Below are 22,130 nucleotides of genomic sequence, written 5' to 3' on the forward strand. Positions count from 1 at the left end.
AGTAGAGGTAACTCTGGGTCTTCCTTTCTTGTGGCCGTCCTCAGGAGAGCCAGTTTCATCATAGCACTTGATGGTTTTTGCGACTGCACAAAGTTCTTGACATTTTCCTGATTGACGGACCTTCATGTCTTAAAGTAATGATGGACTGTTGTTTCTCTTTGCTTATTTGAGCTGTTCTTGCCATAATATGGACTTTGTCTTTTACCAAATAGGGCTTTCTTCTATATACATTTTACATTTACATTTTAGTCATTTAGCAGACGCTCTTATCCAGAGCGACTTACGCCAGGGTTGTGAGTTCATACATTTCATGCATTTTTTTTGTTTGTTGTACTGGCCCCCCGTGGGAATCGAACCCACAACCCTGGCGTTGCACACACCATGCTGGCGTTGCAAACACCATGCTCTACCAACTGAGCCACAGGGAAGACCACCCCTACCTTGTCACACCACAACTGATTGGCTCAAATGCATTAACATGGAAAGAAATTCCACAAATTAACTTTTAACAAGGCACACCTGCTAATTGAAATGCATTCCAGGTAACTACCTCATGAAGCCGGTTGAGAGAATGCCTAGAGTGTGCAAAGCTGTCATCAAGGCAAAGGGTGGCTACTTTGAAGAATCTCAAATATAAAATATATTTAGATTTTTTGAATACTTTGCTTACTACAGGATTCCATATGTATTATTTCATAGTTTAGATGTCTTCACTATTATTCTACAATGTAGAAAATATTAAAAAATAAATAAAAACCCTTGAATGAGTCGGTGTATCCAAACCTTTGACTGCTGCTATATATGTTTTTGCTGTTTGTACTTTGTTATAGGACCAAAAAGGTTGGAGAAGTGGTTTACCCATACATCTCTGTTTTGGATAGATAATTCTTTGGAAAACACTAAACAAACAAGAACAATGTTCACAGTAGTGGTTAGGGTCTATGCATTCTTCATTTACATTGAGCTGATTTCTGACGAGCTGTTCTTTCTTTTTCCGTAGTGTATTCCTGTATTGTTTTAGTGATTCACCATAGTGAAGGTGTAGGCTCAGGTTTTCTGGGTTCTCTATGTTTTTGGTTGGATAGGTTTCTTAATTTCTTTCTTAGAATGTGGCATTCTTCATCAAACCACTTGTCAATGTTGTTAATTTTCTTAGGTTTTTGCTTGACATTTTTAGATTTGATAGGGAAGCTGAGAGGTCAAAAACACTGTCTAGGTTTTCTACTGCCACGTTTACACCTTCACTATTACAGTGAAACATTTTGTCCAGGAAGTTGTCTTAAAGGAATTTCTTAATATCATTCAGTTCCTTTGGCTTTGATGCATCGTGATTGAGGATTGCTCTGTTCAAGTAGACTTATTTTGCTGTGATCTTATAGAGGTGTCAGTGGGCTGACTGTGAACGCTCTGAGCGACTGTGGTCACTGATACAGTACTACTGCCAAGAGCTGAGCACTAGATGTACCTACCGTAGGAGTCCCCTCGAAGCCTACCGTTGACTGTCACCCAGCGTGCGACAGAGCTGCAGGAGTTGACGTGATTTTGTTGGTTATGTTGTAATAGTTGTGCCCGGGGGGCATATGGGGGATGGAATGCTGTCATCTCCAGGTAGGTGTTTGTCCCCCGAGGCTGTCAGTTTATTGTCCAGTTCTGGCATTTAAATCGCCACAGACTAGTACATGTCCCTGGGCCAAGAAATGATTGATTTCCCCCTCCAGGATGGAGAAGCTGTCTTCATTAAAGTATGGGGATTCTAGTGGGGGATATAGGTAGCACACAGGAGGACATTTTTCTCTGTTGGGATCATTTCCTTTTGAATTTCTAGCCAAATGTAAAATGTTCTTGTTTTGATTCATTTCATAGAGTGAGTTAGGTCTGCTCTATACCAAATTAGCATACCCCCTGGGTCCCTTCCCTGTTTCACACCTGGTAGTTTGGTGGATGGGACTACCAGCTCTCTGTAACCTAGAGGGCAACCAGTGGGTCCATCTCCTCTATACCACGTTACTTATATGATGACAATGTCTGTATTTTTCCTGCTCTTTAGGCCAAAGGCAGATGACTTCAGGCCTTGGATATTCCAGGATGAGATAGTGAACTCTTTGTGTTCCATAAAGTGTCTGTTAGTTGTGTGGTTTGGCCTCAGACCAGTAAGTGGGAAAAGAGCCTGCTGGGCATCTGGAACATGCTATTGGCTTGGGCTAGTGTAAGAGTGGGGGGGTTGGGCCTGTTTGGCTGCTCACAACCTGGGCGTATGTGTGACTTTCATGTTGAGGCCCTCCTTGCGGGAGTGGGGGAGCATGGGGTATTAAGCAGTAATGTGTGTTTTTCTGTTCCTCATTTGGCAATGCTCTACGTTATTAGTGTTTTGTTGTGTCATGCCACATGGCTGTTTTTAGATGTTACACCTTCCTGGGGAGCAGTACATTCTGCATGAATGTACTGAACCCACCAGCCGCAGTTTGTCTGTGAAAATGTGTATTCTGTGTTTGGAAAGTACATGCCAATTAATTTCAAGCTGTAGTGTTACTGTGGTGTTTTAGCTTCATGGAATCTGTGAATTCCACCTGTGTAGAATGATTTCCTTTGTCAAGTGCCACTAACATAGTAACATAGTACCCTCCATGGTACCCTCCAAACTCGTCATTAAGCTCGAGACCCTGGGTCTCGACCCCGCCCTGTGCAACTGGGTCCTGGACTTCCTGACGGGCTGCCCCCTGGTGGTGAGGGTAGGTAACATCTCCCCCCGCTGATCCTCAACACTGGGTCCCCACAAGGGTGTGTTCTCAGCCCTCTCCTGTACTCCCTGTTCACCCACGACTGCGTGGCCACACACGCCTCCAACTCAATCATCAAGTTTGCAGACGACACTACAGTGCTAGGCTTGATTACCAACAACGACGAGACGGCCTACAGGGAGGAAGTGAGGGCCCTCGGAGTGTGGTGTCAGGAAAATAACTTCGCACTCAATGTCAACAAAACAAAATAGATGATCGTGGACTTCAGGAAACAGCAGAGGGAGCAGCCCCCTATCTACATTGACGGGACAGTAGTGGAGAGTTTTAAGTTCCTCGGCGTACACATCACGGACAAACTGAAATGGTCCACCCACACAGACAGCGTGGTGAAGAAGGCGCAGCAGCGCCTCTTCAACCTCAGGAGGCTGAAGAAATTCGGCTTGTCACCGAAAACACTCACAAACTTTTACAGATGCACAATCGAGAGCATCCTGTCGGGCTGTATCACCGCCTGGTACGGCAGCTGCTATGCCCATAACCGGAAGGCTCTCCAGAGGGTAGTGAGGTCTGCACAACGCATCACCGGGTGCAAACTACCTGCCCTCCAGGACACCTACACCACCCGATGTCACAGGAAGGCCAAAAAGATCTTAATTCCTTTACACTTGTGTGTACAAGGTAGTTGTTGTGGAATTGCTAGATTACTTGTTAGATATTACTGCATGGTTGGAACTAGAAGCACAAGCATTTCGCTACACTTGCATTAACACCTGCTAACCATGTGTATGTCACAAATAAATTTGATGTGATGTGATAACACACAGTAGATTGTTATGTTGCAATTCAACATTGGTATACTGTTCTTGAACCATGTCAAACACTTGGCAACCATTCATATGGAGCTAAACTCAGCAAAAAAGAAACATCCCTTTTTCAGGACCCTGTCTTTCAAAGATAATTCGTAACAATCCAAATAACTTCACAGATCTTCATTGTAAAGGGTTTAAACACTGTTTCCCATGCTTGTTCAATGAACCATAAACAATTAATGAACATGCACCTATGGAACGGTCGTTAAGACACTAACAGCTTACAGACGGTAGGCAAATAAGGTCACAGTTATGAAAACTTAGGACACTAAAGAGGCCTTTCTACTGACTCTGAAAAACACCAAAAGAAAGATGCCCAGGGTCCCTGCTCATCTGCGTGAACGTGCCTTAGACATGCTGCAAGGAGGCATGAGGACTGCAGATGTGGCCAGGGCAATAAATTGCCGTACTGTCCGTACTGTGAGACACCTAAGACAGCGCTACATGGAGACAGGACGGACAGCGGATCATCCTCGCAGTGGCAGACCATGTGTAACAACACCTGCACAGGATTGGTACATCCGAACATCACACATGCGGGACAGGTACAGAACGGCAACAACATCTGTCCGAGTTACATCACGAACGCACAATCCATCCATCAGTGCTCAGACTGTCCGCCATGGGCTGAGAGAGGCTGGACTGAGGACTTGTAGGCCTGTTGTAAGGCAGGTCCTCACCAGACATCACCGGCAACAACGTCGCCTATGGGCACAAACCCACCGTCGCTGGACCAGACCGGACTGGCAAAAAGTGCTCTTCACTGACGAGTCGCGGTTTTGTCTCACCAGTGGTGATGGTCGGATTCGCTTTTATCGTCGAAGGAATGAGCGTTACACCAAGGCCTGTACTCTGGAGCGGGATCTATTTGGAGGTCGAGGGTCCGTCATGGTCTGGGCCGGTGTGTCACAGCATCATCGGACTGAGCTTGTTATCATTGCAGGCAATCTCAATGCTGTGCATTACAGGGAAGACATCCTCCTCCCTCATGTGGTACCCTTCCTGCAGACTCATCCTGACATGACCCTCCAGCATGACAATGCCACCAGCCATACTGCTCGTGATTTCCTGCAAGACAGGAATGTCAGTGTTCTGCCATGGCCAGCGAAGAGCCCGGATCTCAATCCCATTGAGCACGTCTGGGACCTGTTGGATCGGAGGGTGAGGGCTAGGGCCATTCCCCCCAGGAATGTCAGGGAACTTGCAGGTGCCTTGCTGGAAGAGTAGGGTAACATCTCACAGCAAGAACTGGCAAATCTGGTGCAGTCCATGAGATGCACTGCAGTACTGCAGTACTTAATGCCAGTATCTGGTGGCCACACCAGATATTGACTAACTTTTGATTTTGACCCCCCCCTTGTTCAGGGACACATTATTCAATTTCTGTTAGTCACATGTCTGTGGAACTTGTTCAGTTTATGTCTGTTGTTGAATCTTATGTTCGTACAAATATTTACACCTGTTAAGTTTGCTGAAAATAAACACAGTTGACAGTGAGAGGACGTTTCTTTTTTTGCTGAGTGTATGATTAATCTACTACATGAACAACACATTACATACCGTACTGTCATAGGAGGTTGTGGCACCTTAATTAGGGAGGACGGGCTCGGGGTAATGGCTGGAGCGGAATTGGTGGAATGGTATCAAATGCCTGTGTTTCATGCCATTGCATTTTCTCCATCCAGATATTATAATGACCCATCCTCCCCTCAGCAGCCTCCTGTGCATGCTGTATAAGGCACGTGTCAAACTCATTCCATGGCGGGCTGAGGGGCTGTGGGTTTTCGCTCCTACCTTGTACTTGATGAATTAAAGTCACTAATTAGTAAGGAGCTCCCCTCACCTGGTTGTCTAGGTCTTAATTGAAAGGAAAAACCAGCAGACACTAGGCCCTCCATGGAATGAGTTTGTCACCCCTGGATAAGGGATCATTACAGGTTAGGATGGAGGGACCTTGAACATTAACTTAGTAGCCTTGAGGATTTACCCAAGGCTAGCAGTTTTCTTTTTAAATATCAACAAATGATTGCCAATACATAATTACGTTTAAGTTGTGTTACTGTGTATGACATGTAAGTACGGCCATGAAGGAAATTGCCTCAAATTTAATCAAGTCAAGGACTTTTCCAGCTCGTTCATTCAGGATGTTATACAAGATAATTTTATATGAACTTAATCACCCTATATCTCAAAGGCAAGTCCCTGCTTTCTCACACAACCTGTAGAGAAGAGGGAGAGAGAGAGACCTTGAGATGTAGGCCAGAGCTGTATGCTTATGTCCCGGAGTCTGTTAAATATGTATGAGTGACAGGTAACCCGACTGTGACACTACGCCACTGTCACTATCAGTGTAACTCCACTTCTATAGGGTGTACAAATGCTTTTGTTTCATCCCAGCTTCAATCAGTCTGATTGGTTGATTGGCAAGATCAGGTGTGTTAGACAGATGGGGAAATTAGGGCTCCTTCCTTCCTTCCTTCCTTCCTTCCTTCCTTGCTTGCCAAACATAACGAATCAGAAAAGGGTAGTCCAACATCAGGCCACATGTAGCACGTCCCTGAGTATGGATCAACAGTATACTGTAGGCCACCTCCCTGAGGATGGATCAACAGTATACTGTAGACCACCTCCCTGAGGATGGATCAACAGTATACTGTAGGCCACCTCCCTGAGGACGGATCAACAGTGTACTGTAGGCCACCTCCCTGAGTATGGATCAACAGTATTCTGTAGGCCACCTCCCTGAGGACGGATCAACAGTATTCTGTAGGCCACCTCCCTGATTATGGATCAACAGTATTCTGTAGGCCACCTCCCTGAGGATGGATCAACAGTGTACTGTAGACCACCTCCCTGAGGATGGATCAACAGTATCTTTATAGTGTTAGTCATGTCTCTGGTAGTGAGACCCTGAGGTGAATTCTTAACTACCCCAACCTTCAATCAAGCCTGAAACAGCAAACACAGATTTGACGGGTGACCAAGAGGTCAGGTGGTCTTTCACCTCTGCTTGTCAAAACAAGGGAGATCAAGGTGTAAGACTTAACACATGTTTGCGTGGAGTGCTGGAGGAGAAAGCTAAGTAGATGGGCACCGCCATCCACGACACCTCCAACCCCCATCCAGACCGAAAGGGTGTGTGTGTGTGTGTGTGCTTAGTAATACCTGGTTGAAGATAATATATGATATGGTTCTCTATGGGTCTATCTTTTTCCAGGAAAAGCAGTACATCTTTCTTGATGAGGGGGAGTAATAGATGACCAATCAGAGGTTATGTAAGGTTTCCTACGCAGTTGAGTCTCCCAGAGAATGGGCCTGGGAATGTTGGTGGTACTGTGAGCATGTAGAGAGCGCAGTATGTGTGTGTAGGTATGTGTGTTAGTGTTAAATGATGAAAGAGAAGGTAGCAGTGTGTGTGTGTGTGAATGAGACTGCAGCAGTGAAGAGGTGTTGAACGCTACTTGTGCTCTGGTTTTGACAGCAGTTTGTTCTCACTCTTCCCACACAATCCCTACATGTATGCGTCTCTGTGTGTGTGCATATGTGTGCGTCTCTATTTGTCAGCATTCACAATGCTTTGGAAACTAACCACTTCCTTCTGTCAAGTGTTAAAGTGATATGCATTCTTTCCATTCCCTCGTTCAAAGATTAAAATCCCGTATTTCCTACTCATTCATTATATCTGTCTGTTCCTTGGTCTCTGAAGTAGTGTCTACACCCCATGGCTGTTGGAACTCATGTATTAGTATCCCTAACACACCACCCTTCTGGCCTGATCGCTAAGCTGCAGTCAAAACAACTGTAATGAGAACCCTGGGAATGTGGAATGATGGCAGTGTGAGAGCAACATTCCACCATCTTCCTCAGTCTGGAGGAGTTTGTGGAGGAAGTTCGGAAGGTGTTTGATTCTCTGTTGATGGCACCAGCAGGACCAGTCAATAAGGGGATTGTGTCGCTGGAGCCAAGGGAATCCCAATACCGTGTGAACCTGAGGAGACTTAATAAGCAGGAATTGTATCATCTCTCTGTGGTTCCCTGACACACGTAGGTTGATGGGGGTGGTATTGTGGGTGACCCAGCCTATAGAACGCCCGTCCAGCGCTCTAACGTCCATGGGAATGGAGAGGGGCTGAGTGGGGATGCCTAGCTCGGACGCCAGGGTAGCGTCCAAAAAACTCATCGGCCCCAGAGTCGATGAGTACCCGGAGAGATTTCGACTTGTTCCCCCACAGCAGGATGGCATGGAAACGGGTCCGAGTAAGGGGAGAGGGAAAGTTCTGCCCCACCAGAGTACTCACCCCTTTTTGATGAGCCTGGGTTTTTAATGGGCAGGTAGCTACGAAATGTCCCGTAGCTCCACAATATAGACAGCTCTGGGTGTGGAGTCGGTGTAAACGCTCAACCGGATTCAATCTAGCCTTGCCTAGATGCATGGACTCCGAAGGAGGCTAGTTGGCAGCCCTCGGTGAATCCCGAGAGAACTCGGGTGAAGTCGGGTTCACTTGGACATGTAGACTTCTGGGGTCTCTGGGGGTCTTCGGAGGCGAGGTGGGAATCGAGGGCAAGCAAGAGTGAAAGGGCACATATTCCCTCTCCCTCCTATGTTCTCGAAGCCGCCCATCGATCCAGGCTATGAGCCAGTCAAGGTCCATGGGCAGCTCCCAGGCTGCGAGCTCATCTTTGATCACATCCGATAATCCATGAAGGAACATGTCGAACAATACTTCCAGTTTCCAGGCACTCTCATCTGCCAGCGTGCGAAAATCCACTGCGTAGTCTGCCACACCACGGGAGTCTGGACGTAGCTGGAGCAGCTTATGAGCAGCCTCTCTCCCGGGCAACGGAGAATCAAACACTTTCCAAACTTCCTCCATGAACTCCTCCAGACTGAGGCAGACGGCGAACTGTTGCTCCCACACCGCCGTGGCCCAGGCGAGTGCCCTCCCATACATCAGCGGTATGATGTACGCTATCCTCGAGCGGGCCGAGGGGAACGAAGAAGGCTGCAGCTCGAAAATGAGGGCACACTGGGAGATAAGCCCGGCAGGTTCCGGGATCTCCAGTGTAGTGCTCCGGAGGAGGTAAGCAGGGTTCACGGGACACTGGGGTAGGCTGGGAGATTACGAGTGTGACCCGCTGCCCAGTGGGGAATCCCCGGAATTGCTCCAGCAATGAATTGAACGCCTGGTCATGGCGCTCTGCCAGGGTATGGAGTCCCTCCATAAGACATTGCAGTAACTCCTCGTGTCTTCATATGGTGGCTCCTTGCAGGGAGAGCTGGTCTGTGACTGCTGGGTCAGTCATGGCCAGTTCGTACTATCAGAACTCAGGATAAGACCCAGATGCAGACAGCTAGAGTCACAGATGCTTATTGACCCAGACAGGGGGCAGGCAAAAGACAGGTCAAAGGCAGGCAGAGGTCCGTAATCCAGGGCAGAGTCAATAAGGTACAGAACAGGAGGTAGGCTTGGGGTCAGGACATGCAGAGGTTCGTAAACGGGTCAGAGTCAGGCAGGTACAGAACGGCAGGCAGGCTCGGGTCAGTGCAGGCAGAATGGTCAGAACCAGGGAAACTATGAAAGATGGGCGACACCTGGAGGGGGGTGGAGACAAGTACAAGACAGGTAAAACAGATCAGGGTGTGGCACTTAGATGAGGAAGGAGAGATACAGTGCATTCGGAAAGTATTCAGAACCGTCCCTTTTTCCACATTTTGTTACGTTACAGCCTTATCCTAAAATGGATTAAAAAAAAGTGCCCCATAATGACAAAGCGAAACCAGGTTTTTCTGAAGTTTTACAAATGTGTTAAAAACCAAAATTCCTTATTTACATAAGTATTCAGACCCTTTGCTGTGAAACTCAAAATTAAGCTCAGGTGCATCCTGTTTCCATTGATCATCTTTGAGATGTTTCTACAGCTTGATTGGAGTCCACCAGTGGTAAATTAAATTGATTGGACATGATTTGGAAAGGCACACACCTGTCTATATATGGTCCCACAGTTGACAGTGCATGTCAGAGCAAAAACCAAGGCATAAGGTCGAAGTAATTGTCCGTAGAGCTCAGAGACAGGATTGTGTTGAGGCACAGATTCTGGGGAAGGGCACTAAAACAATTCTGCAGCATTGAATATCCCCAAGAACACAGTGGCCTCCATCATTCTTCCGTTAAAGGGAAGAAGTTTGGAACCACCAAGACTCTTCCTAGAGCTGGCCGCCTGTCAAACTGAGCAATTGGGGGAGAAGGACCTTGGTCAGGAAGGTGACAAAGAACCCGATGGTCATTCTGACAGAGCTCTAGTGTTCCTCTGTAGAGATGGGATAACCTTCCAGAAGGACAACCATTTCTGCAGCACCCCACCAATCAGGCCTTCATGGTAGACTGGCCAGACGGAAGCCACTCCTCAGTAAAAGGCACGTGACAGCCCACTTGGCGTTTGCCAAAAGGCACGTAAAGGAGACTCAGACCATGAGAAACAAGATTCTCTGGTCTGATGAAACCAAAATTGAACTCTTTGGCCTGAATGCCAAGCGTCACGTCTGGAGGAAACCTGCCACCATCCCTCCGGTGAAGCATGGTGGTGACAGCATCATGCTGTGGGGATGTTGTTCAGCGGCAGGGACCGGGAGACTAGTCAGGATCGAGAGAAAGATGAACGGAGCAAAGTGCAGAGAGATCCTTGATGAAAGTGCTCAGGACCTCAGACTGAGGCCAAGGTTCACCTTCCAACAGGACAACCACCCTAAGCACACAGCCAAGACAACGCAGGAGTGGCTTCGGGTCAAGTCTCTCAATGTCCTTGAGTGGCCCAGCCAGAGCCCGGACTTGAACCCGATCAAACATCTCTGGAGAGACCTGAAAATAGCTTTGCAGCGACGCTCCCCATCCAACCTGACAGAGCTTGAGAGGATATGCAGAGAAGAATGGGAGAAACTCCCCAAATACAGGTGTGCCATGCTTGTAGCGTCATACCCAAGAAGATTCGAGGCTGTAATCGCTGTCAATTGTGCTTCAACAAAGTACTGAGTAAAGTGTCTGAATACTTATGTAAATGTCATATTTCAGTTAAGTTTTTTTACATACATTTGCAAAAATGAACAAATCTACTGTTTTTGTCATTAAGGGGTATTGTGTGTAGGTTGATGGATTAATACAATTTAATACATTTTAGAATAATGATGTAACGTAACAAAATGTGGAAAAAATCAAATACTGATACTTTCCGAATGTCCTATGCTGAATGACAGGCATGACAAAGTTAAGGGGAGATTCTGTGCTCCAAGAGCATGTTGATCCTTGCGATCTCTCAGAAGTCAGACATTTAGCAACTAGACCTGACAGCACACATGCAACAGGGTTTCCTTTAGCCGGTAATAGCTGGCTTTTGGCCAATAAAAAAAGAAAGAGAAGCAGATAGATAAAATTGGCACCGGCCAATGGTCTGGGAGAAAAAGAGATCCCAGTCCGAAATGATGCATGATGCATTTTAGCCTATTCATATGTCTACATTTCTTCACCTTCCTTTGCACAGGAAAATGTTGGCCTTTTTATAAACACATTTGATGCAATTCTACTACACTTTATATGACCGGAGACATTAGCAGAATCTTTTTTAACACGACAAAAATTACACGGAGGTGTACTCTGCTGTCACTGACAAACAGATGAATAGAAACAATGCTGTCTGAGTCGGCCTACGAAAAGGGGAGACACAAATACAATAGGATATCCATCTAACCTGGAGGAGGAAATGATTGTCCAAAAACAAAAGTGGCACTAACCCATTGATAAAGACATTGAATATGCACACTCACCGGGAATATGGCCGATGTTCTCCGCTGGTGCCAATAAAATACTACTTTTCGATTGTATTTTTACATATAGCGATATGCCTTGCAGGGTCTGTCTGCTTTTCACTGACCGTCACGTCTCAACAATCATCTATTTGGTATTTGCCGCTTGCTCTGCCCAAATTGCGGGCCCTTCTGACTATATCGTTTTTTTTTAAGAAGCCAAATCCTGCTTACTAGTGTGGCAGCCTATTTTGAAAGATTTTATTTATTTCTGTATAGACAGGAGTAAGCTAATTAGGCTATATAATTTTTGCAATTTTATTTATTTTAGGGAAAGCTTAGCTTCCCATAGCCTCATGGACGCGCCGCCTAAGTATTTTAACATCTTCAAGTTGCTTATCGGAATTCAGTAAGAATGACTCACACCGTTGCATCCGAGATTCGATGAATTAGCATAAACTAAGTGGGATTTCTGTCATTCTGAGAACTGTGGGTGGATGCCCTAATCAGGTTACACAACCGATGCATATGGGTCCGGTACATTTATTAAAGCTGTAATATGTAACTTTTTGGAAGACCTGACCAAATTCACATAGAAATGTGTGTTATAGATCTGCCATTCTCATTTTAGCATCCAGGAATTTTAGCATCCAGGAAATGGCAAAGCGATTTCTGCATAGTGCATATTTCAATGTGAGGGAAATAAAAGTTATGCCGGTCAAATTTTGGCCACACACACACACACACACACACTCACACACACACACACACACACACACACACACAGCCAAACATACCATCCATTTGTCAACCATGTGTGTGTATACGGTGACAATTTAGCGTAGCCAGCAAGAACTGACATCAAATTCAGCTTCAAGTCAACAGGCCAACTCTCACTACATTGAAGGCATTCATATATTTCTAAATATGTTTTATAGCCATATTGTTGATGAATGATGTTGAAGGAGTCTATAAATCGTCTGGGTTGTATGGTGAGCTCAATCTGGTTTTGCATTCTCAAACCTCTCAGTGCTGTGGTTGATTTATTTATAGGTGTGTGTGTCGTGTTCCTCGACAGCCATCTTCTAGATTTACAGTGATGGTTGGAAACTTGGGAGTAGCAGAGTAAATTTGTACCAGACTATATCAGCAAAGAAACACAACACTGTTTTCTGCCTGCTTTCCCACAATATGACTGTAGAATATAGAATACATGTATAATTCAGCTGTTCACATAAACCAGATGAACTATGCTGGGAGATGAACTATGCTGGGTACTACTAATTCTACATGGTAGAATTTACCATTGGGCAATTTCTGAGGGACCAGGACCTGAGGAGATTAAATGAGAATCTAGGAAGGTTACGAACTCTGATGCCTCAATTTTAATAACTAGACGGTTTTCTCACATTGCTACCATTATATTTGTGGCTGTATTTATCCAGACAAATTGGGAAAATAATCTAAACCTACTGTCTCAGGATAGATGAAAATGTGGCATGTTCATATACTTACATTTAGTATAGTACCATAAATAATAAATAGTATTTTCCCCGATGTAATCAACAGTAAATGATTGTGTTTTTGCATATTTTTCTCTATTTATGCATGTGTAGTTTTGTGTGTGTATATTGTATCTCGATGTGTATTGTGTACATAGGCCTCACCTGGAAATGAGACCATTGGACTCAGTGTTGAGTCCCTGTCCAAATAAAAGTTCAATAAAAAAAGTGACAAAATAAACGACTTTAACATTATAGCAGACTCTACCTTGTTGGTGTGTTTGTCTCTCTCTACTGTTGTGCTCCACATAAATCATGATATAAATCAAGGGAATGGAGTGTTGTCACCCAATATAGCTCATGTGGTTAGGGTGTAACGGGAGAAGCAGGCTGGTGGCGTTCAACTGTAGTCTATTGTGCACCGTTCTATCCCTTGCATGCATCCACCCCTTACGACTACTTCATAGTGAAAAAGTTCAACGTTTCATGATCACACATTTTACATTTAGTTGTGCTTTTGCCAGGAGAGATTACTATTGTGTGTATGTGTGGTTTTTGAAGGCACAGCATCCTTTTATGACATTTACAAACAGTTGCACAGTATACAGTATAAAATCTGACCTCTAGGCCTAGATAAATTGCACACACTCAAATAAACCATATCCTAATTTCTCAATCAGTAGCTGTGTTTTTTTTTTATGGCAAGCCTTCTATTGGTGTGTCTTAGTGAGGGATTTACAGACTGTTTTGACTTTGCAACTGTAATACCACAGTAATGGTGCTCCATTAACTGTCATTACCTGCGATGATCCTTTTGGCACGCCTGTGTTGTGGTTTAGTTGATTTAAGCCTCTGGCGTTTCCTCAGAGCTGACTCCTGCTCAAGTCCTGCATAAAAATCTAGATGCGTATATGTACTGTAAATGTTTAGGCTCATATAGAGGTAGGCTGAAGACTGTGTTTCTCTGCCTTCTCAAGGACATTGTAAAAGAACAGTTAAGACATAAATATATCGCATTGTGAGGTTTATGGTATTTAAAAAAATGCACAGTTCAGGGCTGTGAGGCAATGTTACCCAGCTGTTTAGCAAGTATTCCTGTCCGAACTTTTAAATGTGCGCTCACTGTGTTAGCTTGTATCTATTGCATGGTAGCCTCTAAATACTTTTGACATCCACTTGGGTGATTTACTATATAGACCTGCAGCAAGCCTAAGGACCAGTTTCTAAATCTGATACAGTCTCTGCCAAGACCACATCAATGATCCCAAAGTAGACAAAGAAGATACAAGTTTTACAGGCCTACACATTCTCTCCAGATGGTCTAGCCTCTCTCCTCTTCCTGCGCCGTAGGCGCGAATGTGATGACAGTATATTGAAGCTCATCCCTGTTCACCACACGCTAAAGCTAAGTCGCTAGCCTTGCATCTTCCTTCCATTGTGTTTTGTTTGAACAGGAGGGAGGGAGGGGCAGCAGAACAGGGGAAATATCATAAAGCTGTGGGGGAAAAAGCGTCTCATTTTTCAGTTTTATGGAAATTCACTCCTTGACGGGAGGCCTGGCCAATAGTTTCCGAGGGCTCGGAGGGAAGGAATGAAACTGCGTTGACCTTTCACTGAAAAATGAGACCACAGGCATTTGGATAGTGTTCTGGTTGAAAAAATATGGCTTTGCTGCTCTCAATCACACTCTTTCAAAATAATAATTTTGCAATTCAGTCTCGTCTCCCAGCTGTCAGTTAGTCCATCAGTTGGGCAACAACCCTTTTGTTGATCTGTGACCCTTTCGTTGATTAGTGGTTCAAATCTGGGTTAAAATGTATGTTGATTACCTTTTGCAAATTCAAAAAATAGAGAGAGAGGGAACTGTTGGAAATGTTAACCAATTCTTGCCAAGGGGTTATGCATTTCTACTACCAAACGAGGCTAGCTCTTCTTCACCTCTCCCTCCTCATCCCCCTCTTTCTCCCATTCCTTAATATAATAGAATAGCACCACTGGGCTAGTGCTAAAAGCAGAAAGTAGGCCAGAATCCTCCAGCCGCCAACCGCTTTCCCAGCAGCCTTTGGGACCGTAGAGGAGGGCAGCTGTGGCGGAGATGTGTCGTCTATTCTCACCCACTGTAGTGCTGCGAAGTCTCCTTAAAGTTAACAGCTGCCCCCTGAGTTACCACAGTGGTGGCAGCAAGCACAGCCACTAACTGCGACATTGAACCCCTAACTCCCTCCCGCTCCAGTCTATAATATATGTGTCAAGCCCCAGGGCATCCAGCCCATAGTCACAATAGAGGGGGCTAGCTGCTAGACATCCAAAGACAGTTGGTTTCCTTTGAGAGTGGCAGCGTGTGGAAAGTTTTGGATGGTGGATCCTAGACAAATCCCTCTCTTGCCCTTTGGCTGAACTGTTGAAGCCCCAAATGGTTTGACAAACCCTAAAGAGAGGCCCCAACGCATGGAATTCCTAAAAACTGATGATCCACAATACGATGATGTTGGTGTCCTTGGATGTGTTTTATTGTACTGTACACTCTTAGAAAAAAGGGTTCCAAAGGGGTTCTGCAGCTGTCCACATAGGAGAACCCTTTTTTTGGTTCCATGTAGAACCCTCTGGAAAGGCTTCTACATGGAACCTAAAAGGGTTCTACCTGGAGCTAAAAAGGGTTCTTCAAAGTGTTCTCCTATGGGGACAGCCGAAGAGCCCTTTTAGGTTCTGACAGTGTAGACATGTTGACATTTGTCTCTAGGCCAAGGGAGGGCAGGGATGGTGTGAGAGGGGTCCAGAGATTTTTATTGTAGCTATATATTGGTAAAACTTGGTAGTCACAATGTTTCCATAGATGTGCAATGTTTTGTCATGTTTTTCAAATTACAATGAGTATTGGTCGGTGGCCAGTGTACATGTATAGGATCTTATTTTGACTAGTATTGTCGTAGCAAAATAATCCTGCAGCAACAGTATTTGAATGTTTAGTCCATAATGTTGCTTGATCTGTGGTTAGGCTATTAGCTGGACAAAAGTATGCTTCATGGAAAAATGGAATACTGTTAATATAACTGTTTTAGTGCTGGTTTTCAGTGAATTTAAGTAAATCACGAAGGTCATCTGCATTTTCTGAGGCGCAGGAAAATTCTCAGCAACAAAAAAGTGAACAAATTTAAGATCCCACATCTGTACGTGTACAGTTGAAGTCGGAATTTTACATACAGTTAGGTTGGAGTCATTAAAACTCGATTTTCAACCACTCCACAAATTTCTTGTTAACAAACTATAGTTTTGGCAAGTCGGTTAGGACATCTAAAGTGTGCATGACACAAGTAATTTTTCCAACAATTGTTTACAGACAGATTATTTCACTTATAATTCCAGTGGGTCAGAAGTTTACATACACTGAGTTGACTGTGCCTTTAAACAGCTTGGAAAATTCCAGAAAATGATGTCATGGCTTTAGAAGCTTCTGATAGGCTAATTGACATCATTTGAGTCAATTGGAGGTGTACTTGTGGATGTATTTCAAGGCCTACGTTCAAACTCTGTGCCTTTTTGCTTGACATCATGGGAAAATCAAAAGAAATCAGCCAAGACCTCAGGAAAAAAAATTTGTAGACCTCCACAAGTCTGGTTCATCCTTGGGAGCAATTTCCTAATGGCTGAAGGTACCACGTTCATCTGTACAAACAATAGTATGCAAGTATAAACACCATGGGACCATGCAGCCATCATACCGCTCAGGAAGGAGACGCGTTCTGTCTCCTAGAGGTGAACGTACTTCCGACTTCAGCTGTATGTGTGTGAGTTTTTGATGTGCATGATGTAAGGTAGTCAGGATTATGCAGACAAAAAACCTGAATGGTAGATCACATTTGACAAAACAGACCACGACATGCAGTTTCGAGGAGCGCACGTCTCTGTTTGTTTATGAGCAATGGAGTGAACAGCTGTCAACTCTGGAACAGGTGGAACATGCTTTGCCTCGGTATCATGGTAAAAAGGGTTTTGCACTCCTGCAGTCACAAAAACCTGGAGTTACCGGTTATTAATTTGCGACAGGTAGCCTTCCAGGGAAATGCTCCAGAGATTACTGTTGGGATGTAATTGATCTGTTTTCAATGGCTGGGCCCTAGGGGTCCAGAGAGGCATCTGTTCAGGAAAAAGTTGGCCCTCGGATTGGTCTCATGTCACTAAGGATTTTGTCTAGAGAAGTTTGGATGTCTTGAGCACTGGATCTGAATTTGAACTTGAATTTGAACTGCAGGTAGAATAGTATACCTTGTCTATTTTGATAGAGGCCTCAGTCCATTTTGTTATGCAATTTTGTTTCTAATGGATTTTCTTTGACATTGTATGGCTAATAATATTGTAGATTGGATTAGCCAGGATGGAAAGCAAGCAATACCTCATGTTTCATTGCTCGTTCCCTGTGCTTGGCTTGAACAACCAGACCAGACATTTCTTCAGAAGCAACAAATAATCACAAACTGCTTCTCCTTTGGGGGAACACATTTCCCAGGCTCCTCAGATCTAGGACACTTGAAGTCATCAAAGTAGAACAAGGCCTTTGTCGATTTACTCTTTAGAGTCCTTGGTTTTCCTGGCTCGGGATAAAGAGCAAAGCTTTTCTGTTGCTTCCTTTAAAAGTATGTCTATGCTGTTTTGCTCCAATGGAGCCTTCCTCCCAGCGAGCATGAGAAAGTACTGGAACTGATACACTTGGATACGAAACCATGAGAATCGCTTCTGTTTGGTCATTAAAGGGGTCCATGGGGATGGGAAGTAAGAGAAACAATTATTGTTTGTGGAACAATGCGGCCTAGCATTTTGGACAACAAGCATCGTGCCGCATTCCGCTGGAGACAACAAAGGCAACACATTCCACAGTCTAATTGAGCCCCCTCAGATGACCCCGCTGTTTTGAAACCTGGGGTCCAAAAGTTACCAGCAACTTCACTGGGCATGGACACTGGCTGCGACCTTGGTCACATGGTCAGAATAACTCCCCATTACTGAGTTTCGGTCTATGTTTCCATCTAAATGAGAGGTAATTTGAGGAAATTTGTCAGATGGATGCATTTATCGAACGAGACTAAAGGGTTTTAGTCTTTGAACTAGACTATTGGACTTTGGGGTCAAACTCTCCTGGATGCTGGACCCCGAGTAAATTTTTTTCAGGAAAATGTGTGTTTATTTCGATTGAACCTGTCAGTACAGTATAGCTCCAGTCTATGGACCCTCCCTTGGTGTGCTAGGAACAAATTCACCTTTTACTGCCGTGGCTTCCTGATAAAAGTCCCACAGGGGCTATATTAGCCAGGAGAAGCCTGTTAGAGATCAGGCCCCCTGGTTGCGCCAGCCAGAAGCCCCTATGATGAGGTAAGCCAGGGTGTGTTGGTCGGCCAAAGGCCTGGGCAAATTCTACCGTCTTCCTTACCAGGTCTCAGCTGTGTTTCATAAACTGAACAATCTGCTGATGCCCTCTAGGTCTTGAGTTAGAGGTTACCGCATCAGATGAATCAGTGGACAGCCAGTTTGACATTATTCAAGCCTTGCAGACACTGCCATTACCAAAAATTTTAACAAAGAAATATATCAGACGTCGCTGTATCATCGTCATCCTCACTACAGCGAAATATTCTGCTGTATTAAACAAATATAGGCTGATACTTTACTGTTGAATCTGAACTGGAAGAAACCTGTTCTCTCAAAATGACACTGTATAAATCGACATTGCACTGTATTATTAAACACTGAAAACTATACAGCAATTATAAATGAAATGCTCATAATGTGGACTATCTGCTTTTTGACAGTTTAGTGTTAGGATGTTTGGAGCTCACACAGTGACACAGACCTCCACTAGAATGTTGTCTCTCATCAGTTTTGTGTAGTCAATGGACAGACAATGCCTGGTTCACTATTCTTAGCCCCCGCTGTGAATAGTATTAGTGAAAGGGCCCAATGTCAGCACACATACACAAGGCAGTTGGCCTTGTTTCCCTGCCACCAAACACATCAACATATTGGACTACTCACTGTCATACAGCAGTCCATTTCTTTTTGTACGCCGTCCAAACGAGCCAAAGAACTGACAGAAATGCACACCCCAGCCAGCTAGTCGTTGTGTATCCGTATCCTCACACCTTTTCCACAGCTGTGCAAATAAATGTAACGGGACCAGTCAGGGAATTTAATCCTGTACATTTTTAGCTTCCAAAAAGAACCATCCGAAGAGCTCCACTTTTTTAAATGGCTATGTTTACTATGCGCCTCAAAAAAATAAAAAATAAAAATTGGTCTTGCACTTCTAACCTGTGTGAAATGGATAGCTAGTTAGCGGTGTGCGCTAGTGGCGTTTCAATCGGGGGCGTCACTTTCTCTGATACCTAGAAGTAGTGGTTCTGCAAGGGCTGTGGCTTTTGTGGAGCGATAGGTAACGATGCTTCATGGGAGCCAGTTGTGTGTTCAGAGTCCCTGGTTCATGTCCAGGTTGCTTCAAGGAGAGAGACGGAAGCAAGACTGTTACACACTTACAACGGGGAGATTAGAGGTGATTTTTGAATGAAGGGAGGTTGTTTATTAAGTGCTGCTGATATTTAAGTAAGACGGTTGTAATTAGTGTGTGTGTGTGTGTTGTTGTAAACCAATGTTTTTGGCAGGATGTGTGTGGGTGTGTGTGTGTGAGGAGGATGTCCTTGTATACACATCATTCCAGGGTTCGGTTTCCCAATGGCGATGGAATTTAGGCATATGAATGTGTTAACAATGTATCTTTCCCACAACGGCCGAAGATGTAACATCTGTTTCCCAAAACACCATGCAGAGAGAGCGGTCGCTAAGTGCGTTGTTGGAGAATGTTTTGATACTGATAGGATCGAAAGAATGCAGTCATCTCGGGTTGTCATTTGAAGCATATTGTTTATACGTCGGTTGTTTGTATCAATTGCTAAGACATTGGAAACGTTGTATTTGTAGTCAACTTTGTTCTGAAGTTATTGGCAGTCACAGAGAGACGGATAAACCGTGTGATTCTATGTTTAGCGGAGATCTTCTGTGTATAAAGTGGGAGGGCAAAAAAGCATCTTACGACGCACTTAGCTGTTCTACGAGTGGTCTGAGGCAGGTGTTAGATTACCAGCATTTTCAAGTGCAACTTTAGTAACTATGGTTTTGGAAAACAGCTCTGAGATTTAACGATGCTCCTACGAATGTACTAACGATGAACTTAGCCTTCAGATGCTTTTGGGAAACCGGGGCCGGGTCAACAGGTCAAGGTACTCTAACTTGACTAGGTTTCGATTGTGAGTTGTGTGCTGACATCAGTCCATGCATTCTCCAAGTGTTACTCAGTTTGAAATTGAGAGGAGCTTTTTAGATGCTCTTCTATGATTTTCAACCTGCAACTAGTCTGAAGTATAGAATCATTGTCATCTTTGGATATACAAATGTACATTTGAACAAAACAGTCAAGCATATGCATCCACATGTCCTATTTCGAGCCTTAGACCACAGTGACACATTTAGACTTAGCCCAGTCATGCAAGCGCTACTGGAGTACTACGAGAGATAAATCCCCTGTGTCACATCCAATTACAGGCCTGGAACAGCCCCAGAGAGCCATTTGGTGGGGATGATGGCAGCTTACGTCAAGCTTGTTAACGTACAGCTTGTTAGTTAGCCCTGTCAATGAGCGAGGGTGACTGGATAACCTTTCTAGTTTCTTGTTCTTTCCTCTTTGCTCTGGAGTTTTTCTCTGGAGATTTGCGGAGGAAAAGTTTTGAAGCACCAGGTACAAAGGCTATTGTGTTTGAAGCCTGTTTCCCACAGAGGGGTTTTTGGTTTATGGACGTTGATGTACAGTAGCACAGTGGACGTGTGATTGTCAGTTCACTGTACCTTCTCTTTAATCCTCTTCGGCCAGCCGTGCTTTTTCATATTGCTATTGAAGTAGCTAAATGTTAAATAATGTAGCATTTTATAGTTATATCTTCAACTGAGGAATAACTCATGTCTTTGAATTTAGAAAATACTGTTGTACACTGAGAAGGGGGACAAGGCATAGCTACTGCAGGACTACTGACTGACTAAAGTGCCTGAGAGGTTGAATAGGAACAAGGGAACTGACACCTTTTTGTTTTCCTTTTTGATCGACAGGCGGTCACAGGCAGATGCTTCAATGACAAGGACTTCAGGGGAGGCCTGGAGAATGGGATCCTGCTGTGCGAGTAAGTGTTTTACCATTTTTTTAAACCACCAAGTTACGATCATGACATAAGCTGTACCCTCAACTGTCTTCCTTTGCTGCTCGGCACAATAAGAGTTGCATTTATATGGCTGTTCTGAAACACGACGCAACGCGGCGTGCCTGGATACAGCCCTCAGCCGCGGTATATTGGCCATCTACTAAAAACCTCTGAGGTGCCTTATTGCTGTTATAAACTGGTTACCAACTTAATTAGAGCAGTAAAAATAAATGTTTTGTCATACCCGTGGTCTACGGTCTGATATACCACGGCTGCCAGCCAATCAGCGTTCAGGGCTCGAACCACCCAGTTTATAATGTACAGTAAGTAGCCTGGCATGCCAGACCATGTGGTACAGTAGTGAGTTAAGTACACTACAGGCTTACTGGCCATATGTGACCGACCGACTTGATTCGGTCTTATGTAGCAACATTTGAAATTGTGTTTTTTACATTGGATAAAAGCACAGACACAGAGCTACAAAATGATATATCATATACTGCATTTGAGGAACAATGGGAAAGTAATTCTGCTTTGAACATTGATGAACCTCACTTTTGAGAAAATGGCCTTTGAATGCTTTGGTACCTACTGGAGACCTCTTCCTTGTCTACACCCATTCAGCATCGTTCACACCCTCTTAAGCTTTAGCCCTCACCCAAACTCTGACCATTTTCCTCGCCCTAGCAGAGCTGGTTAGGCTGTTTTCATGTTGTCCAGAGTATTGGTAACTGTGCTGCTGGCAACAATTTTTACTGACACCGGCCATATTCAACAGGTGTTGAGCGTTCCTAAATTCATCAGTTATTCTGCACTCTGGCACACTCAGACGAAAGTGCTCTGAAATCGGAGTAGATGGCCAGACTGAATTTACGAACGCATCCGAAATGGTTACTTGCATAGTGGATTCTTTTGTTAAGACATCTAGCTAGCTAGCTAAACAATGAACCGTAATCCCAACTCATGACGTTACTACCCTGCATGAGTCTGCAGGT

The 22,130-nt window shown here is 44.5% G+C and overlaps 1 protein-coding gene across 7 annotated transcripts in view; it reads left to right on the forward strand.

The window, feature by feature from the left end:
• The window catches only part of LOC106604545 (LIM and calponin homology domains-containing protein 1), a 157,154-nt gene that overhangs the window by 44,039 nt on the left and 90,985 nt on the right, over window positions 1–22,130 (forward strand). For all 7 annotated transcript variants that reach the window (XM_045718017.2, XM_014199288.3, XM_045718015.2 and 4 more), the window contains exon 2: window positions 21,047–21,117. In XM_045718017.2, the coding sequence (XP_045573973.1) occupies window positions 21,047–21,117 (71 nt within the window). The remainder of the gene's footprint in view (window positions 1–21,046; window positions 21,118–22,130) is intronic.

This window comes from Salmo salar, chromosome 05 (assembly GCF_965601325.2).
Source record: "Salmo salar chromosome 05, fSalSal1, whole genome shotgun sequence".
In the NCBI taxonomy this organism is placed as follows: Eukaryota; Metazoa; Chordata; class Actinopteri; order Salmoniformes; family Salmonidae; genus Salmo; species Salmo salar.